The sequence below is a fragment of the Aplidium turbinatum genome, chromosome 14, assembly GCF_918807975.1.
Source record: "Aplidium turbinatum chromosome 14, kaAplTurb1.1, whole genome shotgun sequence".
Lineage (NCBI taxonomy): Eukaryota > Metazoa > Chordata > Ascidiacea > Aplousobranchia > Polyclinidae > Aplidium > Aplidium turbinatum.
The window spans coordinates 20,886,442-20,909,815 of record NC_137485.1 but is presented as its reverse complement, the minus strand read 5'-3'; the positions used below and the strand labels follow the sequence as shown (position 1 = coordinate 20,909,815).

The 23,374-nt window shown below is 38.7% G+C and overlaps 1 protein-coding gene across 2 annotated transcripts in view; it reads right to left on the bottom strand.

Moving 5' to 3' along the window:
- The window catches only part of LOC145783223 (proton channel OTOP1-like), a 34,234-nt gene extending 19,787 nt beyond the window's left edge, over positions 1 to 14,447 (bottom strand). The window contains exons 1-7 of one of the 2 annotated variants that reach the window (XM_082595030.1): positions 14,099 to 14,447; positions 8,731 to 8,931; positions 5,663 to 5,819; positions 4,796 to 5,000; positions 3,017 to 3,258; positions 2,811 to 2,834; positions 2,147 to 2,353 (exon numbers count right to left, since the gene is read on the bottom strand). In XM_082595030.1, the coding sequence (XP_082451156.1) occupies positions 2,147 to 2,353; positions 2,811 to 2,834; positions 3,017 to 3,258; positions 4,796 to 5,000; positions 5,663 to 5,819; positions 8,731 to 8,904 (1,009 nt within the window). In that variant the 5' untranslated portion in view covers positions 8,905 to 8,931; positions 14,099 to 14,447. Of the gene's footprint in view, positions 1 to 2,146; positions 2,354 to 2,810; positions 2,835 to 3,016; positions 3,259 to 4,795; positions 5,001 to 5,662; positions 5,820 to 8,730; positions 8,932 to 14,098 lie in introns of those variants that run through there. The other variant, XM_082595031.1, reaches the window with a different exon arrangement.
- Positions 14,448 to 23,374: the final 8,927 nt, after the last annotated feature.

The window sequence follows — 23,374 nt, the reverse complement described above, 5'->3', positions numbered from 1 at the left end:
TTTAAAAAATCTATATCTTTGCTTCTGCAGAAAATCCGCAGCAAACGCCTTTTTTTACATGTTTAGTATCGGCCACAGTATCGGCCAAATTTTGCCGATACCGATACTCAAAAACTGGCCGATATCACCGATACCGATATATCGGTACATCTCTACGTGTAATTATAAATGAGTTGATGTCATGGTTTCTGTAACACTCATTGCAAACAGTGGTGGCTTAAGGTTGGCAAGGGTCTTTACCAAAGCGGAGTCAGCCTTGCCCAAATTTGCAATGGATCAGAGTCGAAACATATTTTTTCTGACTTTGATAGTCCTGATGTTTTCAGGAGGTTTTCAATATTTTTTCACCACATGATAATTTTTATAATGTGACCCTGATTGTAAGTAGTTTCTTATAAATTTCATGGAAACCAAAGATGTAAATTTTGAAACTTAATGTCAAATAACATTGTAACATTATTGCATAGGAGTCTTTGCTACATTATTTTTGTCATTGAGTTTTTTTGTCACATATCCATGATTGTTGCTTGCATATCCTATGTACCAACTACTTAGAAAGTATTTTAAGCAGTACTTAGTCAGTTTGTACCTATTATGCCTTAACACATAACTATGGGTGCAAATAGTTCAAATAAAGCATTTTCAATTCTTCACGTTACATATCTTTCAAACTAAAACGTCATTTTTTATTATTATCAGCTTATGTAGATAAATAGAGACAAAAGTTGCATTAGAGCATATATAAACATGGACCTTCTGGAAATTTTAAGCCAAAAACCAACATTCTAGCTTAACCGGTTTCCAAGTTATGGGATTTTCATGAAATTTGACCCTCGGATGACCTTTAAAAATTATGGGCCACCTGAGTGTAGGTGGCACAAACCCAAAACCTTCTCAGAAGTTGGTTTTAGGTCCATACGCCACTTTTGGTTAATCTGATTTTTTGTTTTGAAAAAAAAAATGTTTTTTCACTCCACCCTAATATGCAGGGCGGGCGCAAGGCTATTTTGCACCCGAGGCAAACTTCGATTTTGGCGCCCCATTGGTCAACATTTTAGTGTAACAAGTAAACAATAAAAAGTGTAAATATTTCCGGTTTTAGTAGCTCAAACTGATGTGGATTAAGTTGCTTTGCAGGAGTTATTAGCAGTTCAAAATTAAATACTAGTCAAAATTTACACAATATTCTTTTATCACAAAATTTAGTTTTGTTTTGTTATCAATTCCGCCATGTCGAACGCGAAAGCACAATGACTCTAATGAAGCTCGGTGGATTGGAGCTGCTGGCGTTGACTTGGGTGGTTCAGTAAGTAGATTAGCACAAGGGCCCGAGATCGTTTCAGGTACCCAAAAGAAAAAAGCCGACGATAATTTTTATAAACACACCATTTTCTACTTCGTGATGTGTTCTTCTTTATTAGACATAGTCAGATAAAGAAGAATTAGACATAGTCTAATAAAGAAGAACACATCACGAAGTAGAAAATGGTGTGTTTATAAAAATTATCCTCGGAAAAGCTTGGTACCGGACAGCCAGCTTGTCCTCTCAACGGCCCTTGACACTGGCAATCACAATATGATTGTACAAGATCTCAATAGTTTTAAACTGTGTAACTTTCTCATTTTGTATATCTTAAAGTATGAGCTTCTTAAAAAATAAAGAGTGTGTAAAATATGCAATGCATTAAAGGTAAACCAAGGAAGAAAACAAGGTAGACCATTAACACGCAATCATGACAACATCCAGACATGGATCGAACTCACTGACACTGGCGACACTGGGCAATCTACTTCAAAACTGTGACTCATGAAAGCAAATAATCTATGTTGATGCGCAATCTGCTGCAAGCGGAGATGGCGACTGAATAAAATATGGGCCTACAGTTTGTGCGACAATATTCGAAACACATGAACATTTTTGTTAAAAGAAAAATAATTTCAAAAAAGTTACGAAACTAATAAATTAAAAAGCAATTTATGCGCATCCTGGAAATTTACGCCCCAAGCGGCTGCCTAACTCGCCTAAAGGGCGCGCCGGCTCTGCCTATACGGCTGAAAAAACACCCGCAAACAACTAGATACAGAAACACAATCGGTAGGAATAGGATGAAGGTGATGTTCCATAATGAGACCAATCATATCCCACCTTTGTACGACTTGTAGAACCGATAGCTGGGTTTGATGACCACGTGCTGCCGTTTTGTTGTCGTTCCCACGTTGCTCCAGGTCACGTACAGAAGACAACTTGCCACAAGGCAAAATTCAATCAACATTGGCGACAGAAATTGGTCGGCTCGCGATATCAACTGACACACGTTCGCGTGACAGATACAGTTGCCTTTAAATAGGCCCTCTGCGAAACAATAATCTGTTTGATAACAAGTATATATCTATGAAGTATGAAAACGCATTTTTTCCACAATCAAGATTGGCAGCCACCGGACTAAATAAAAGTTTGTTTCTAAGGTTCTACCACACATTATTATCTGCGTAATTTTTGTTATTTCTATTTCAACTAGGCTATACTTCATGATGCTAGCGGCGAAGACAGTTATTTTCAGCATTTCACATGACAACACCGAAGTTTACATCTAGTGAACATTTTTGTTGGAGATAAATTCACTGATCGATATGAGCTAAAGTTGCCTGAAAATAAGCAATCCTCATCAAGATGCTTTAAGACTGCAAAAAACATAAATAATCAAAAAGATGAGAAATTATCCAAAGATTTTTTCTCTGCCATTGATAAAACAATGACCAACATAGTAATGAGATTTAAAATAATAAAATGCAATGCATAGACTTCTTACCAGAACCATGTATTTCCTCTTTATCTGAAACAATGTCGAAACACGAATGAAATATGAGGCTTTCAGAAGTTAACGTATATTACCAACTAGCAATGTTGCAAAACAGCAAGCGCCCTCAGACAAAAATCACTTCACAGTACGTCATTTACACTTTGCAAACGGACAAGTTCTATTCAAAGCAAGCAAACGTCAAGTTTAACTTCTACCTCTCATGGTGCTGTTCCTTTTCATTATGTAGAAAAAATCACTTGTGATGTTACAGTTGGATTCGACCACATCAACAATGCTCTCCAACTTGTCCTGCCCCATGCCCATAGTTACTCCATATTCAAGCCTCTCCGTGTGGTTATGATGGACTCTTTCGTACGCCAAAGCGTGATTTGTTTCATCGGCGATGATACAAATCCAAACAGCAAGGTTAGTTGCCATCGCGTGCATCACCCCAAATCTGTGACGCAATGACTATAATGATAATCAATGGTCATCAAACAATTGCTTAGACGACAGGTATAAAATATTAGAAGGAGGTAAGACAGTTCTAGAAGAGTGACTGTCTAACGAAAGTTTCAAGGACTGCTATCCATTCAGCGGCACTAAGTGAATGGAATAATTCGCAGAAAACAACACTTGAACAATTAGAAACTTCACTCTGTCAAACTCGGCAACCGGGTCTGCGTCAATGGTACAAAGCCTCTACAAGTATGCGAAACTGCTAGCATTAAGCTCTCAAAGAAGCTTTCTCAGTCCGAGGATAAAGATTCCCACAAGCGATCAAAGTAGCAAGTAGGAATAACCAATGTTTTACGGTACCATTAAAGTGTGCACATTAGTATTGTAGGTCTTACATATCATGATGGAAACAAGCAATATTATTATCTGAAAATCACTCACCAACTACACTTAGAATGATGACAGCGAACTGAGCTCGCATTTACACATTAAAAAAAAACATCACTTTTAGTGCGAAAAATTCAGATAGCACATAGCGCTATAACAGTAGTTCTCAACCGGCAGTCCGTGAAAGTTTCCGAGTTAGCAGCATGGTTGATAAATTGCAAAATTTTAACATTGGCTTTGCTTTATTTGTGTATTACAGTGATTTTCAAACTATACGCCGCTACGAACTGGTGCGTCTTTTGAAATTTCAAGGATAACCCACAAAGGTTTGGTTTCCTAACTAAAAAATTATACCAAAATTTCAGATAAAATTTGTTTAGGGGTCCGTGATCACTTCGAGGCCACGAAAAGAAGTCCGCCAAGACAAAAAGGTTGAGAACCACTGCACTATAATATTTATTTTTGTGTTTCTGGTTAACATTCTTTTTCATCATTTACCCCTTCCTTTCAAAACTTAACTTGATTAGTTTCAAGTCTGTCAAACACAAGTGACAAACTTTTTCGTTAAGTGACTAACGTTTTGCTCTAACACAATATCATTGTTTGATGTTTATTGCCTAAGCCCTAAACTAAACTGACATACAATTGATTGAGTTTCGCTTTTAGCAGCATGATCGTTGCTTACTTTACAGTGTAGATTCTAACGATCTGTTTTAGCCTGATGCTGCGAGTTCGTTGTGGCAATATCGAATTGCACTAGCTTTCGGAACACAGTTCCTTAGTCATGTGCTATGACGAGGGAACTTTGTCATAGCACATGACTAGGGAACTGTGTTCCGAAAGCTAGTGCAATTCGATATTGCCACAACGAACTCGCAGCATCCGGAATGGCCCGTTTCGGTGAGTCCGATCCCTATTCGGTGATTTTTTTCAATTTTTTTTTTTTAAATTATTGGGTACCGTAGCCTCATTATCATTGCCGTTTTAGGGTTAGGGGTTAGAGGTTAGGAACTCACCAAATAGTAGCAAGCCCCGCAGCATCAGGCTAAAACAGATCGTTAGAATCTACACTGTGAAGTAAACTGACATAGCCAACCAAGCCAAAAGAAGTTGGAAAACACTAAACTGATAACCAAGTTGATTCTCACCGAGATATAGCCGTGAAGTCCTGAATGTGAATCTTTGCGTAAAAAAACAAGAACACGACCTGTCCCATGACAAACAAGCCATGGAAAATGGGTGTGATGAAATAAAGAGTCTTGTCCTTGCACAATGGATTGTTGATTGCTGCAACTGCGATTACCTCCAGGCTCTCCTTTACCACCACCGAGAACCCGAATATGGCCACAATCCCTGGATCATATCGATCATTCACAAACTTGCAGTTTCGGAGCAAAGGTACAAAGATAAAACAAGTTTACAATGCCACCAACCACAAAACTGACACTTTCAGCTGTTTTAAAAATTTATTGCCTCCACTCCTCTAGCAGTGGAGGCAAACTGCAAAAGCTGCGAACTTGATCAAGTTTCGTTCGTTCAAGTTCGCCAATAGCTTACTGGTTGTGGTTCAACGTGTGTTAATTTCTCTACTTCGGGCTTCAGTTCAATAAATACACATCAAACAACTTCATGTTGATCAGTCTTTAGTGCTGAGAAGTTTGATTTTTTAAATTTGGACGCGACATGAAACGATATCTTTTTACAATTTTGCAGTTGAAGATAACATTGAATGTGATGAGATGGTGAACATATACACAGACATCATGCTAAACAACAACAATTTAACTTCACTGTCGTTATGCTCAATGCGATAACGATACCTTTCACATCACTGGACTGTAGTGACGAGTTTTAAGGAAGAAGCACGACAAGATTTTCTGGGATGTAGACAAAAATAAACTAAGCAATAAATAAAAAGTTGAAAAAACACAAAAAATGATGTAACTAAGTAGTTTTGCTAAGCATCTTACAAAGCTTCAATTCACAAAAACAAACTCGATAAATTTTATGCTAACCTTTAAGCCAGCGGTTTGAAGCATGTGGACTTTTGATGATATGAGTACATGAAACTTTTTTACGCCACCAGGTGGTGTAGAGTTTGAATGCTATCAGCCACAAAACGGCGACAAAGAACAAGAAACACAAATAGTTCTTAGACACATTGGAATGCAGCTGGAATAAACATTGTAGAAGTATTAAAACTTTTGGACCCCTAAATGTTGTATGTTACAGTAATGTCAGAAATTATGCAACCACTTGGATTTTTTTCTTTATATGTTAATTTCACAAACATTAGGTTTGTGATTTACAAGCCTAGGGATGGTAGAAGTAGTTTTTGAATACGAAAAAGAAACAAATTTTCCACTCCACCCTAACGACGATCCAGTCCAAGATATTGATATAAAATAACTGGTTGAAGCACATGGCCACAGCTTCGCAGAAATATGGAGATTGGTCGAAGTGGATGGAAAAACTTCAAGGTTAAAATTAAAAGCTTAAAAGTGTTTGTTTGCTCTCCAGTGCAGTGATTTTCAAACGGTGTTCCACGAAACACCAGTGTTCCGTGAAAGATCGTCAAGTGTATTGCAAGAAATTTATTTGTTTGACTAGTGTTCTACGAAGACCAATCCAAAATCAAAACCCCCAAGAGCTTTAGTTTATCTTTCTGCATTACTTCTTCGAATATCAACTTAGCGCTTGTCGGGTCGAGATATCCCACAGAGAAAAACTTAAAGTGAATAAATAGTTATTGTGTTGTTGAATTTATCGCATCATTATAAAAATTCATTTGGAGTCCGTAAAATTATTTTAATGCATAAGGTGTTCTGTGGCTCAAAAAAGGTTGAAAACACTGCTTTGGTGTGCAGTGTACACACAGGGGCGCTGCCAACTTAATTTTAAACTTAAATTTAGCCTATAGTATGTGGGCTTACTTGTGGCATATGCAAAAATCACAGAAATGGTAGATTGAAGTAAATTTTGAGATGGAATGAAATGGAAGAAAATTTTAGGATGGAAGATGATAAAAACGTCTTCCATTCCATCCCATACCCTGTTTAACCTTTTAAAGGTTGGGGGGGGGGGGCGGCTGTCAATTCAACTTTTTTGTATCAACAGTTGTATCTCTAAAACCACTGAGGTTGCGACTACGAGATTTCTTGACTTTTCCTAACTTTTATTTACCTCTATTGGGCTAAAATTTTGAGCGAATAAAACACATCCTCTGAAATATTTCATATTCTATTTATATGTTATTTTGCATTATTATATGCTATTTTGCATTACTATATTATTTTGCATGAAAAATATAGATTCAAATTGAGATTATGTAAAAAAATTTTAATCACAACATTGCAATCCATGTTTTTCATAACTCTACCAAAAAATAATGTGTAAACTCACGCTACAATTACAGTCAAAAGTCACCTGAACATTTCAACGTATATGAGCAGTTCTAAAATTCACATAGTTTTAATTTTCGGATATGCTCAGCGTAAATAATTTTATAAAGTGAATCCCAAATTTTGAAATCGTGCCTTAAAAAAATAACAGAGATATCACTCCTAAAGCATAAGAAGAATCGACAGCCCCCCCCCAAACTGAGCAAGACTCCAGGAGCCCAACCTTCAAAGCGTTAAAGGGAGCAAAAGATGGTCAAAACTTAACATAACAAGTTACAAATCTATAAAAATAAATATAGTGTACTCGAGCACAAGCATAATATGAGCGGAATTAGAAATACAAACATGCGTTGCAAGTAAACGTAGACTAATCCATCACGTTTCACATGGCAAAAAAATTAAGCGATTTTGAGTTTAGACCACCCTGTTCTACACCATGATGCAAAAACTTTCCAGTGCAATTTATGGTTGAAATCTCTTCGCAGCATACGTTGCGTCGATAACCAGATATCTAACTTCAATAAACACCTCGCAGTGGTACTGTACGTTCGACTTAGAGTCTCTGGCAAGGTGGGTCACCTGGTGGTGCGTTCTGAGGCCTGACGTAAATTCGACCAAGGCTGGACTGTACGACCTTGCTTGCAAGTGCGCGATTACTTAATGAACTAAAATGTATACAATACAAACAGATGCGATTGAGTTCGGATAAGTCGCTAAACACTGAAACGATGTAGGAAACCTACTGTTGTTGACTGGGCATGGACAAAATGTACCATAAAATATATACCCGATTACATTAGGCTACAGCATTTGGCGTTCATTGGGTGAGAATTTGCAACAGCAATGCAGCTTGAACAATTTTGCAGTGGCAGAGACCGCTTGTCCGACACGATTTAATTCAAGTAGTTTGAGCCCAAATAAACAGCAGAGCCGTTGACACGATATAACTCTATCAGGCACTTGTCAATGGTAACTTAGGAGTTAGTTTGTTTCGTTTAATTAAACTAACAAACTTCAGCACCATCATATAATCTCATGGCAACAGCAAATGCGGCATATTTTTTTAGACCAGCAGGGGTTGACTTTTGACATCACCAAGCAGCAGTACAGTACTTCCTTCTAATTATTGAATATTAAATTTAGTTACTGCTTACCTAAAGACCTTAACAGCCAGTCTAACCTTTAATAGGACCATAAGAAGACTGTTCTTATGTAGATAGTTCAATAGTTCATGTACACCCACAAGGGCATAAAAAAGTTTGTTTGTTTTTCATGTCTTTATCCTGCATTGCGGGAAAGCGGACTTGAGCGCTATGCATCGGTGTACGCTTTCCGACGTACACCTGACCCACGCTGCAGCCGACGGCAATGTCTGTTTCCGGTTGTCTATTCTACTTATGACTTAAATTTGGTACTACCCATTACTCGAAATCGATCACTGGGTAGAGCTTCTGAAAGCGAAGCTTCTATATGGAAATGTAAAACTAGACAATAATTTAAATTGTTGCTAAGGTCGGCCTATCGCGAAATAGTCTTTGTTTCATTTCAGTCTTACCCCACGGTAAAATAGAATCGACTTAGAGGAAGTAAATATTTTTTGAGGGGGTGGTTTCAGCGCTCACACTAAACCTTGGTAGCAATCACATTTCAGCCTAGAAGCAGCCAATATGATATTTACTTACGACGGCTTTATTATGAAGCGTTTTAATGTTTTCGGACACTTTGAGGACGATAGCGAGCACGACGACCAACAGTCCGTAAAGAATGGAAAGGACTAGACTGGCTTCGTCGCCGTAGCCCAGGCCGCTATTTTGGGTGTCGCTGGAGCGAGTCATAGACAGACAACTTGGCTTCATTCTTCACTTCGCTTCCGAAATGACTGCCTACAATTGAACGATTGCTTGTTAATGGGGTGACACAGAGATTCTAAAAATGGCTAGTTGTCCAATAAACAATCGTGAACTATAATAACTAAATGATAATTGTCATCATCGGGTTTTGTTTTTTCAACGTGCAGGTTTTGCAGGGCATTTCTACACTCGTAGGCTCCACTCCAGATGACTGGCTAGCAGCACGCATAGCTGATTGCATACCGGCTCTCTACTTCTCACGGCCACAAGGGTCGGATTCGTGGACGTCGGATCCCAATAAGTTCCATTCTCTACGATCTTTTAGTGTTATCGCTTCCCAAGATAATTTTAGCCAACCAACCCCATGCCTTCCTGGAATTGGTAATTTTCGAGTTGTAATTATGAAAATTATAGTAGGCTACAAACATGGCGATCTAAATAGGTCGCTTTGGCTACAACTTTTAAACAGTAGGCTAAGCTATAATCCGATAATTTCCGAAACTGTGAGAAAGCGAAAACAATTCAAGTTACCGAGATTATACAAAAAAATTAGAACGGAGATGTAAGCTGCTTTAAACAAAGCTTCAAAGCCTGACAACACTGATTCATGTGATTTCAACAACAAAATCGCTGTTTTCAGGTTTTGTCAATCACTAGTTTCAAATACACTCGCTTTTGGGATAACTTTGTGCAAGATAATTTTGCAATGCCACAACAGATAATCTAAATAATTTCTTCGAAAGCCCCAACCCGACCCCAACTCTAGTAAGACAGGCGTGTACAACGGCTTTCAGCAATATGGCCACCCATCAGAACTATGATATGTAGTATTGTAGTAGCCTACCTCCTGTAGTATGGTTAATGGCAGAAAAACAACATTAATAGTGTTAACATACTTGGCACTGACCACTACGGCGACAATCTTTAACTTACTACTTGCGAAAACATCCGACACATAACGGTAATTCCTCTTGCAAGCAACACAGTACAGCGATTATGATTGAGTATGAGTATACATACCGATATTTACATCAAGATACAGTAGTTGTCAGCATTCGACATCTAACAAGAAATGATTGGAACAATTAAACGAGAAGCGCACATTTCAAGTACAAGTGTGTTCAATTTTTTTGCTTTCTGCTGACGTCTTTATTTCCAACCAAAACTTTTCAATAGACACCGTATCATCGCATTTTCGAAAAAAGGTAAAGTGTGTGTAACAATTATAACTTGTGATTAAAATAATGAATTTAATCCTATAATCTACGAACGAAGTGTCGTTGCTGGGGAATTATTCCATCCGTTAGGTGCATGGAGAGATTGTAGAGGCATTTCCTTGAAATGCGTTGCTCAAGCGCACTCCCCGAAAACCGAACCAGCGTCGCGTGATCCTGAATCGGGCGCGTAACCACTGAGCTAACGGGGCGAACAATTGTGGGATTGAGGCATCCCCAGAACTAGAATGTTTTTAAAATTGGCAATAGACCTTTTCCGCAGTTCTGTGCAATGAAGCGTGACGTGGAAAACAATCACGCTTGCTGCTCCATTAGCAAGCACCAAATTGGTTGTGAATACTAGGTTGTTTAAAAGTTAGTACAATCTTTGTAAAAACGTGGAATCAACGTTAACAAACAAAGAACTGACTGTTATATTTTATTCAAGTCACTTTTATAAAAAACACGAAACAGGCCAAGTGGTACAATGATAAGCCACTTATTAATAGGCTCTAATAACTGCGCATAAGCTATGCCTTGTTAAATGGTCATAACTTTAAGAATGCCATTCACCACGTTCGTTTATTTAGCCAAATTAAACAAACTTGGAATAACAATATAGATAATAGCTATAAAATTATATTTGAGGTAGGCTATCACTGCTGTAAAGGAAGCATTTTTCATGATTTTATTGAGCTGGACTGCCATTCAATCAGGGCCGTAGCCTAACTTCGTCATTTGGGGTCCCAATGCAATTACTCCGTTTTTTTTTCTGTGCAATTCAGTCTTCGAAATGAGCATATTTTTACTTCGGCAAAAACGTTGCCGAGGCCAAACGTCAAAAGTTGAAATTACCTCGGCAATTGCTGTGAACTTAGTAGTCGAGTGAGTAGTCTAGTATAGTCTTGTCACTAGTGAGTATAGTCTATCACGACCGCACTGTTTGATTTGTTGTGATGTAATAATACCAAAAGTAGCGATAAAGCGGGCAACGCGATTACGCACGCTGTTACAGCAATTCACGTTAAATAACTAACGGGGAAAAAGAAAGTTAATTTTGGGTTGATTCAACGTTCGAGTCAGCACAAATCGATTTAATTTTTCCAGCGGGTTATATTGTGTAACAACAATGCCCAATAAGAAATTTACGTTTGTGTTACATTAATTCGACATCTAGCGACGTTGAATTATCATAAAGTAACATTAATTGCTCAACCAGGTACCGGTAACAAATTAATAGCTCCCTGCGAGAAAATTGCCTCGATTTACGTATACAGTACACTACACCAGGTCTACTCAACTGGCGGACCGCGGTCCGAATCCGGACCTTCTGGGAATTGATGGTGGACCTCGAGCTTTAGGAAGAATAACCTCATTGCCACGTTTCAGGGCTTCTTTAAACAGATTTGTACTGGGAGGAAGCAATTTTTACTGTGATTATCTTAGTTGCTGGGGGGCTTCGAATCCCAGACTTCCCAACACTTTCTCAGAAATCCAATCCGAGTTACATTTTAGGCTACCATAAGTGGCTTGGTACAGATAGTTCAACTTTTGTGGTTGCGTGTGAAATAATTTGAATGTCGGCTCCACATTAATTAAATTTAACGACTAAAGTGAGCGATCAGTTTAGGACTAAAATAAGCGATTGATTGATCAAAATAACAACCAAAACGTTCAAAAACTGTGCTTCACTACTACGATTTCAGTTCGTGAAGTGGGTCGTTTTCCATGTCACGCTTCATTGATTGGCTGCGGGAAAGGTCTATTGGTATTACATACTTAATTTTCTTGTATCTGACAGGAAAATCCAAGATGTTTGATTTATTCAAATTCTGGTTTTGCTTCTGATAAGCACTAATGCGCCAAGTTTTGGGTGAATGACGATTACGAGGTAAAAAGGTTCTAGGCCTAGCTTACTTGCCGTGCACTCCACCATGATAGACCGCTACTGTGCTATCATATCGCACGCCCAAAATGGTAAAATCTGAGAATGGCTACATGTGCACTTCAATCAACATTGGCGCTTTGTTGTCATGTTTTCGCGTGCATTCGGCTAAGAACAACGCAAACAACTCAGCATATAATTGTGACTCGACAACGTTAGGCTAATAACAACGCAGGAACTGAGGCTACGTTGCACACGCACCTGCAGTCGTTGAATGTATTTGTAGCGTGTGAATAAACCGACACGTTGCCAGCAATACCTTTAGCACCTACAGTAGGTTACAAGAAGAAGTCCAGGGGCACTGTTTCAGGTACAACAATAAGAACGAGGGTGGAAATGGAATGTCGTTACTATGCACCACTAATATCTATTCTGCACTATTATTATTATATTAATACAATATGTACATTGTTATTATTTACAGTAAAAAGTGAGGTGGAAAAGTTCTGCGCTACATAATTTTTAACTGTGCCTTCTGCATAGATTACTATATTTGCAACTGTTGTAGCCTAAATATGAAAGTAAAAAACATTGCTTTACGGAGGCGTAAAGATACAAATAGCCAGCTTATTTTGCTATATTTTGCACCAATGACAAAAGCAGATAGCTAAGTTGAATAGCCTGAGCTTATTAGGAATGCTTAAACAAAAAACGGTTTGTTTTGTAAAGAAATGGATTTTCTTCAGTAGAAAGGTTGTTTGATTCAATGATTTAAAATTGATTTGACTAGCCAGTTGATGTGGCCAGCAGCAAACTCTGGTAAAATTCCTTGTCTTAGTTTCGTTTAAAAACGTTTCTTGAAAAACATCTTTATTTCATAATGCGTAGCGTACGTAGGCTACGTCAAACGTGTATCCAATCTTTTCAGGTTTGAATACGTTACTAAGTATCCATTAGCACTGGAGCCTACTAACACATCGCTTTGTCAAGCAACTGAAAAGAAAATAGCAGCCTAGTCTAAGCCATGTTTTGTAAGTGGAAGGGACAGTATCTTGGATGGGAAGGGGGTGTCCAGGGGATACATTTGGACCTAGGTGCAAGAGCTAAAACCTTTCTAAGAGGCCCAGAAATATTCTTTGGATATATAGTATGTTTTTCTTAAAAGTGCCTTGATTTAGAGCCCGAGAATGTCGTTGGTACCGGGCCCAAATTATCCTATCAATTGCCTGCAATTGATGATGACAATCAAGTGACTGTCGTCATGCATAATTAGCTATGGTACTTAAAGTTATCAACACAAAAACATGATTTCAATATCAGAAGCTTCACATTTCCATCAAGCATAATAGCCACAACACAGCTCGAAATGCCTGCTTAGGATGACAAAAACAAACTGAAAACCTTACGGTATATATAGAGATTACCTACCAATCTTCCAAAGTTGGTACCATAGGAAAATATCCTATGTGCGCAGCCTGCAACCTTGTTGAGTGACAAACAAATTCTAAAAGATGGAATTTTGATTTGTATGTCAATCTTTGAAGGACAATACCAAACGAAGTGCCTCTGGATTTAAACAAAGCCAGCTAAAGCCAAACCAAAACACAAAAAATTGAAATATCGAGTTACTAGCGAGAACTTTGATCCATATTGGATTCACTCTTGCTTCAAAATTTAATTTTTTTCGGAAAGGTTTGTTCAAAATGCTGTTCAAGCTAAGAAAGTTATCTGGCCTACAGTACATAAGTGACCTGCTGGTGAAATTGAGAACCTTCACACAAGACGACATTTTTAAAGAATGAACAATTCACAGGGTGGTTGTCACAGCAGAGTAACACAACATCAAAATTAGATTCAGTTTAATAGCCTGTAGCGCTTAGCTTAGGTTTTACTATCGCACAGGCATAAAAGTGGCTCTTTATAAATGCTGTTATGTATCTAAAATTCTAAAGTGATCATCACAACAAACAAGGTGTCTAAGCTATTAAGCTACAATATTAGTAGCGGCTAAATCTGTAGGCTATATCAGCGCTTAAAATTCATTAACATTCATGCCAATTCTAATCGGCGACTACGATGAAAAATATGCTCACTATTTTACCAAGGAAGTGGTGATTCGTTATTTCACTCGTCGTGGGGTGCACTTCTTTTCGTTATTGCAGGTGGAAAGGATAAAAGCTTCTGCCAGCCTTGAACACAGACGAGACAAAAAACCTAGCTCATTCAAATTAACTGTAACAAAACATTCACAAGTAATTATTCTCTCTAGCACTTAATGCCCTGCGAAGGAAAGCGGGGAGAAAGGCTGTAAGGCAAATCTTTTTAACAACAAAACAAGCAAACACAACACTTTATAATGATTTTTGCAAAAACTTCATTGGAAAAAATATCAGCAACTGTTACGTAATAACGGCATGATGTAATAATTGAGTGCAATTGCAATAAGGGTCAGGTGCATGTCCAACAAAGCATATTAGACTGCTGAACAAAGAAATTTTTTATTTTATTACCAACAAGCAACAATCCAATGGTACTCAAATAAATTTTCTGTAAACTATTAAGTGAACATCTACGGACGTTGAATCAATGCAAAGAGCAAATTATGCTAGCTGAGATTCTCTAGTGTTAATAAAAATTAAGCGTTTATTTCAGACCTTGAGATCAATATGAAGCGTATAGAACAGGGCTACTGTACTCAACTAATGTTAGCAAAGGTCCATTTTGACAAGTTGAATATTTTTGCGGTCCGGTGAATATTTCACATGCAACCACGAAAATTAAACAACCAGTACGAGCACCGAATCACTTTTAAGGTAGTCACTAGTACTGTATGTAACATGACTTGGATTTTTGTCTGACACAAACAAAGAAATAAAAAAGGAAAAAATGTATTGTGTTTCTTTGTAGTGTAGCTGTGTGGATCGCACATCAAAGAAGGCGGCAAAGGAGTCTGGGGGCGAAGCCCCCAGCTCCTTGGATAAACACAAAAAATTGCTTTTTCATAATAGAAATCTGTTTAAAAAGGCCTTAAAATGTGGCAATGAAGTCATTCTTCCAGAAGCCCGAGGTCCACCTTCAACACCCAGAAGGTCTGGATTCGGACCGCGATCCGCCAGTTGAGAAGCCCTGGTATAGAACAATTGTCGCTTCTACCTTTTTCTAGACCTCTGCCATGTCTGGCATATATTGTTTTTCGTAGTGATGGTATGAGATAAGAACAAACTGAACTGGCATTACAATTCATAATCATCATACTCTAACTCAGGTTTTTTTAGCAGTTATCTTCTCGTTTACGCCTTGCGGAAGACAGGGGCGCCGGAAGCGGGGGGGCAGGGGGGGGCGGATGCCCCCCTGCCCTCAATTTTTCTGCAGATGGAGGGGCAGGGGGGGCAATGGTGTCCTTTCAAAGTCATGTAAGCTACTGCACATTTTGCAACATAACAATTTCTGCTATTCGCTTTTAATCTAGTTATTATCTTTCATTTTTGCCTCAAAATAATATTTACGGCACAAAATTTTGCAACACAGTACAGGCCTTAAAACTCGTTTTTTTTTTCGGCAGCCATCGTGGCCTACCGGGTACTCCTCCTCGGCGGCCAAATCTGCGTGCTTGGAGGCCAAAATACAAAATAAAAAAAATAACGATAGCACAAGTAAATAGAATTAAACTTGCAACAATGCTAAAATGATCACTAAGCGTTGTTGAAGTCTGGGCGTGGGCGATGTCCTACAATAGAATCGTTGCACCACGCAATAACTGCTTTATCGGGATTGCAATCCAGTACCGCGGGACCATCTAACGACACTCGCACGAGTGTCTCCAATGTGGCTGATTTTAAAGAAGTTCGCCACTCCCTTAGAATTCTTTTTAGCAACGAAAAACAACGTTCGACATGTGTCGACGATGATGGCAAGGTAATAAAATAAGTATTTCAATGATGTGAAGGACATTACCGGTACTAAAAGAAGCATAATTTTTGCAAAATATGATCAAAAAATGTTTTTCCCTCGGATGTCAACTAACCTAGTTCTCCTTTTTAACAACGATTCAATGTCCGACAACATCGAATCGACATAAAAACGACAATACTGCCAGCCAATGTAAATTAGCACTTCGGATTAAGACTTTGTTAAAATAAACGTCGGGAATTACAAACAAGACTTACAGCGCTGGTGATCGCAGATGGATATATTCCATCAACAACAAATATTCCCGCACAATGCAACAGTGGCGATTATGACGCGCTGACCTAATTTTGCGTCACTCATTGATACTACATATTTTCGACAGTTAATCCACAATCATTCTATTGTAAAATTAAATATAATTGGCTAGAAGAGACCGGCGGCCAAACTTGGCCTATTGAGGAGGTAGCACCGGCGGTCATTCAAGCACTACTTAGCAGCCATGGCCGCAGGCTGCTTTAAGGCTTGACAGTAGGTTAATTACATCATTATAACATAGCATGATGCCCTTCTTTGCATACCGAACGCTTGCAGGCTATCATTACTCAATAAATATTGAGCTGATAGATTAGCATTATCGCTATATCTTATCTTAAAACTTGAAAAAAAAATTGGCCTTTTAGTAAACAAAAGTGCCCTTTTTTCGTAATCTTGCCCCCCCAGTCAAAAATCGTTCCGGCGCCCCTGGCTCAACATTTCTGCATTATACGCATCTGTGATCGCAGGGTACTGTAATGTTGTCGCAATGGCGGCAAAATAAACCATAATTATTCTTATTGAATTTGGGTAGCAGCTGATGACCTTTTGGTCTTTCGCTGCCAGTTGCCATTTGTGCTTGTACAATTTATTTTCTCGCCAACAAAAACAAATAAACTGAACTAAACACTTGGTAACTTGCAGCACCTGTTCTGTATTTACCACCTGCTGTAGTTCCTTGACTATGTCGGTCGTGTCTGATTGATGAAACATCGGAATAAATGCAAATTGTCACTTAGAACTTCTTGTCACGATGGTCATATTTAGTTCATAAGAACGTTTCATGCTTTTAAAATAGAATCCTGGTGAAAAGTCTCATTAAATTCTCAACAATGTGACCAATCGAGAACATACGAAAGACATGAATGTACAAGTTGCAGGATTACAAAAGGATTGTTTCTACGACATTACCCAGGAAACGTTTGCAAGGCTACATTCAATATAGCCTATGAATTATAGATGTTAACGCTTATTGGAACCACTTTTAAGTTTATGCTTGTATAAAACTTATGTATCAACGAGAGGGCGATTGAGTGGTTAAAATTGTGAGATCTGAATTCCACTGGAGCAGTGGTTCCCAACCTTTTTGTCTTGGCGACCCCCTTTAAAAATTTTCGTAGATACCGCGACCCCCACTTATATTCTTTCCTAAATGCAAGTATACTATTAACAAATAATATAACAAAAAGCATCACTAAAAATGTTTAACTTTCGCCGCACTTGCATCCCCGAGAACCAGCTTTATCGTTTTTAACAAGCATGGCTTCACAAGTGTTTCCCCAATAGTGTGAGGTTTCTTTCCTTTGGCAATTTCCAGTGCGACTTCATAGGATGCCTGAATTACAGCCACATTTGCCTGATGAAAGTTTCCAGTAGCGTCAAGTCGTTGGCGCTTGAGACCAGCTTCATGGCGTTTAAAGAATGCTGCATCCTTTTTAGCATGTTGAGGGTGTTTGGTTTCTAAATGGCGTTTCAATTTTGATGGTTTCAATGATTCTGCGCTAAGAACAACGTTGCAGAGAACACACTGTGGCTTCTCAACACCATTGGTTAATAAAGAAGTAAAACCAAGGTTAATGCACTCTTCAACGTATTTTCGTTTTTTCTCTATGGAACGATGCTCCCTTTAACTATTTTTTAGCAATCTCGAGTATTGACTGATCTCTGTTGTCTAATATACAAGACTACTTCGTTAATAGAGTTTCAATTTACACTTTTACAGCGAATAGTCCTACACAGTATGCGTCCACTGTGATGTAATAAACATGACTGTAGGACTTACAGCCACGCTTATTACATCACAGTGGACGCCTACTGATGCAATAATGTTGTGCTACAAGCAATCCGAATGAAATGGCTAGCGGACCGGTACCTCGTCCTACTTACATTCACTTTTGTTGTTGCTTGAGCAACAGCTTCGCGACCCCCTACAAAATGCTCTGCGACCCCCAGGTTGGGAACCACTGCACTGGAGTCAGCTGTTACACTAACTTAGAAATCCAACGTTGATCAATCTAATTGTTTAGTAGAGTGCAAGTAGAATTGATCATATTTTTGCTTGCCTGTGCTTCCGTACAAACACTAGCCAGAGAACTGTCTTTTATTATTTATGGTCACAGCGGTAAACTATAATCTTTTCGTGGGAAATTGTAACATAAGATTCTCGGATCTGTTCGTCTGTATGTAATGACCGAAAAAAAACACTCTTTTGAAACGTCTATTCAAAAAGTGTATTTCTGTAAAATTAGCCCGCGGCTATCGAAAATGCGGTGCAAAGCGATACACCACTAAAAACTTGTCACTACAATCCAAACTAGTTAGATAAAAGACGGAAATTTCGTCCAGCTGGCAGCACTAAGTAAAACAGTTAAATATGTGACTAACTTTCAAGCAACAATTTTACGAATGAGAGAATAATTTGCAATATTCCAAATCTCACGTAAGCAACTAAGCATCTTATGTGACGTAATAATGATAAGCAATGATAAACTATTCAAGCACCTGTTTCAAGTTTGGCTAACACCTGTTCAAGCCTAGCTCACACCTGCTCAAGTTTGGCTTATAGCAGGGGTCGGCAACCTTTCGTATGCAGTGTGCCAGTTTATGAATAATATCAAAATCCCTGATCAAAATATCAACAATTCGCGTGCCAAACATTTTTGTATGTTTGGTTTTGTACTAGCAACTATCTGATGTTAAAATTAAACAGTAAAGTTGACTGAGTTAACAGACAAGAAACATATTTGTTTTATACTTTATTGGAAAACATCGAATGCAGTCATAAGAGTCAATTTTTAATGAGATCCTTGTCCTTGCTTTTTATTGCTTAGCTCTGTAGTATTGGGATTATATTTGGACACTGCAGACAAATGCAGATAGCAAAGCTATTGACATCTTCTTGAGACAGCTAAATTTCTCCGGCAAAGATTCCCAGCATGTCAAAATGCTTGTTTGTTTGTTTTTAATCGTTTCCAGCAATTTGCGCAATTTGACGAATTTTGATGTCCACAATAAGGATGCTTTGAAATCGATCAGCTGCATCTGGAAGTCTTCGATGTCCAACCATTCAAATGCAGATAGCCTAAGTTCAAGTCTTCGCTGCTCTCGGGCTTGATGAGAAATGAAAATACTGAACCAAAATGTTGAAAATCTTGAAATCTATTGCAAAATTGAGACATTAGATCCCTCATGTACCTACACATCAATTTCAACTATGTTGACTTGGTGATCCAATGAGAATTTGGCGTGCCATGAAAAATCATCTCGCGTGCCACAAGTGGCACGCGTGCCAGGGGTTGCCGACCCCTGGCTTATAGCGACGTCCACGGCTTACCATTGTTCAATAATTAAAGATTTAACGATGATGTAATGCTATGCCGCAGCTGCAAATTTTTACAGGTCTTGCAAACGATTCTGCAATCTGCTCATTTTTAGCAATAGTCCATTACGTCAGACGCCCAGATTCAGTAGACCTGAACGGTTTTGTATGACGTTTGATATGAAAATTGTCCGTAACACATATTTGCAGTAAGACTGTTTCTTGCTTTTACTGATTGCTTCCTGATAAACGCCACTATGTCCGCCCCGTCAGCTCAGTGGTTATGCGCCCGGCTCAAGATCACCCGGCGCTGGTTCGACTCTCGAAACTTCACTCTGCCAATGTCGGTAACCGGCCCTGCGTCAAGAGCCTCTACAAGTATGCGAAACTACCAGGAATAACCTGGCTATCAAGGCTTTGTCAGTCCGAGGATAAAGATTCAAAACCAACCAACCACTATAACAATATTTAAATTTTAAAGTAGGCCTACTAGAGGCTGATGGCAAGACACTCAAAAGGCGTCTTTGGTAGAACACTTAGGCATGCCTGAAGGTGGACACGAAGATTGGCTTCCTTGCCTTCCCTTCCACTTAATCTAAATCTACAATCACCGGGTGTAAGCCTGGATACGTCAAAAAAAAAAAACTTGTGTAGAATATGTTGCTTCACAAGGATGTGTGGTTCCGAGCACTGTTTGTATTGGAATACCCTGAGTTGAGACAAATGAGCAAACACAAAGTGAATGTTGAATTCTAAATCTTTGAAGTTTTTGTGCATCTTCAATAAAGGTTTTGATAAACTTCCAGGTTTTCGTCTTTGCCTGGAATAATTTCATAATTTATTTTTTTCTTTCATGGCGTTCTGAGGAGTTGCTGCTTGATTCGCCATAGGCCTACTCAAAGTACCATTTGCGAGTGCAGCATCCAAGTTATTGAAGTTCACTAGATTGTTTTGTTCAACTCGACTCTTCCAGAAGTAGAGTTCAAACACAAAACTTAGTTCTAATTAGCATGTTTCTTTGAACAACATAAAACACTTGCTAGGTTTTACGATCACATTTGCATGCCGTTACACAAAGGACGGAAAAGAGCATCCCTCTATTATAACACTCTTTATATATTTCCTACAGGTAAAGTTTTGGATGCAACGGCTTTGCAATAAGTAGGTTAATGCAGTGAGTTACAATGGATTATACGCTTGATACTTTTCATTTCTTTTCACGTATGACAAAACCAGATCGCAGAGCAAGCGCGCCAAAATCTCCTCTCTCTGTAGCCCTAACTGTGGTTTCCAATTCCCAAAATAAAAAATATGAACATAAAAAAATAGTGGTCTACGGCACATTAAAATCATCACACACTGCAAAAACAGTAAACATCATTGTGGAGCCTGTATTCCCCACAACAAACGGGTGACGCAGTCTTAGGGACGCAGGTTACAAACCATTCCTCTAGCCCAGTGGTTCCCAACCTGGGGTTCGCGGACCCCTTGGGGGTCCGCGAGAAAGCATTTGGGGGTCCGTGATTACCTTGATGAATTTTGGAAAAAAAACGAAAAGCGATCTTTTTACTTTCATTTCTCTCTTTAAATGCAAATGTGTCAAGCTCAAGCCCGCGAGAATAAACTGTACCGATATGTACAGTAGAATACGCCTATAACGGCTTCGTTTATAACGTCAATTCGCCTATTACGTCACATTTCGCTCGGTCCCGGCAGAATTCTTATCTTTTGCGTACATTGTAGTTCGGCTACAACAGCATCGCTTATAACGTCAATTCGCATGTAACAGCACCCTTTATTGGTCCCCAGACGTCTTTTGTTCGTTTATATCGTCACTTTAAGCCATCACCTTCACCACGAACGGTCAGTCTTTTAATCCAGTTAGTGCTGCTGCTTGCAAAATGTCTTCCCTTTATTTCGCTACGTCGTTCGCAGCAGGGACTTTAATTAACTGAATTAACTTTTTTCCCGCGTGAAAAACTATCACGTGTAAAAAGCAGTTCTACAGCTGACCTTTAAACAAATTAAAGCAACAGTTGAACGTGCAACAGTATTTTTTTTAAACAATTTCTTTGTTTACTGTATTTTCTGCGTGACTTTTGTCAGTTTGGTGGTACATAGTAAACCTGACTGGATTATACACCTCTTTCTTTAATCAAAAGACAGTTTTGGAATAGTTTGCTGTAGTTTGTCTATAACGTCAATTCGGCTATAACGTCAGTTTTTGCAATCCCCTAAAGGTGCCGTTATAGGCGAATTCTACTGTATTAAAATAAATCTGTGCTGCTGCCTACAATGTGTAGTGTACATTGACCAGGGCGGGGAAACCCAAATTAACTTTGCGAGTTTTTTGTTTCAGCGTGATGTCATTGTGTACAACATGCGTTTTAGCAATAAAAAAATCCAAATTTTGTTGCCCTTGTCTCGCTAGGGCCGCTTTTGTTTGATACCCGTTTGCGAGGTCTCGTTGCGCATCAAGCTGTGATTCTGTTTGCTGTGACGTCACAAGGTACATATAGTTGTGGCCAAAAGTTTAAGACCAGACTTGATTTATGACGATTTTTGCATTACTTCAAAATACTGCATCAGATATAACATGATGCATAAAGATGATGCAACTGAAACAATATATGATGCAGTATTTTGAAGTAATGCAAAAATCGTCATAAATCAAGTCTGTTCTTAAAGTTTTGGCCACAACTATATGTACCTTGTGACGTCACAGCGAACAGAATCACAGCTTGATTCGCGCGAGACCTCGCAAACGGGTATCAAACAAAAGCGGCCTTAGCGAGACGAGGGAAACAAAATTTGGATTTTTTTTTTGCTAAAACGCATGTTGTACACAATGACATCACGCTGAAACAAAAAACTCGCAAAAGTGAATTTGGGTTTCCCTGCCCTTTAAACTACATCTACCACAACGCATGTCGATTACAGTCAAATCAGGATTGGCTCGCGTGGTTTTTACCCATTGCTTTTTACCCAGGTAGGCTACGTCTTAGCAGTAAAAACTTTACCAGCAAGTCTCAAAGAAATTCTGACGAATTGCGTGAAAGTAGTTAATTTCATCAAAAGCAGAGCTGTAAATCACCGTACTTTTAAAGCGCCCTGTCAAGAAGTAGGGTCAGATTACGAAGTACTTTTGTATCATTCTGATCTACGTTGGTTATCTAGAGAAGTTTTAAAACGAGTAGCCTACTGCAGCATCTAAAAAATGAGGTATCAATTTTTTTGAAAGCAAAATGAAGCCCCTCTCAAAATTGCTTGAGAGTAAAAGTTTTCTATACGGCATGGCCTACTTAGCCGATATTTTCGGTCATATTAAGAATGTTAATCGTGGCATTCAAGGACCAGGTGTGACAATAATTGATGCAGCTGAAAAACTGAAAGCGTTTTTAGCCAAGTTGCCGGTTTGGAAACGCAGGTTGGAAGCAGGTAATTACGCTAACTTTCCAATGTTAGAAGATCTTATCTTGATGGATGAAACTCAAAGAGAATGTAGGCTACTCTTTCGATCTTAATGAAAGAAAAATTTTGCGCACACTTGAAACCCTGCAAATCTCATTTCAACGTTATTTTAATTTAGAACACCCCTGCCGAACTAAGTTGAAACATGGATTCGAAATCCTTCTTCTTTTGACTTGAACAACATTAACGATGACGATCTCAGTAAAGATGACCTAATTGATTTGAGATCAAAAGAGTTATTACGCATTGAATTTCATTCAAAAGCTGTGGAAGAATTTTGGTGCTCACAACTGCAAACCTACCCATTCTTGGCAAAGCAGGCGATTATTGTTTTGTTATCATTCATAACGACTTACCTTTGCGAGG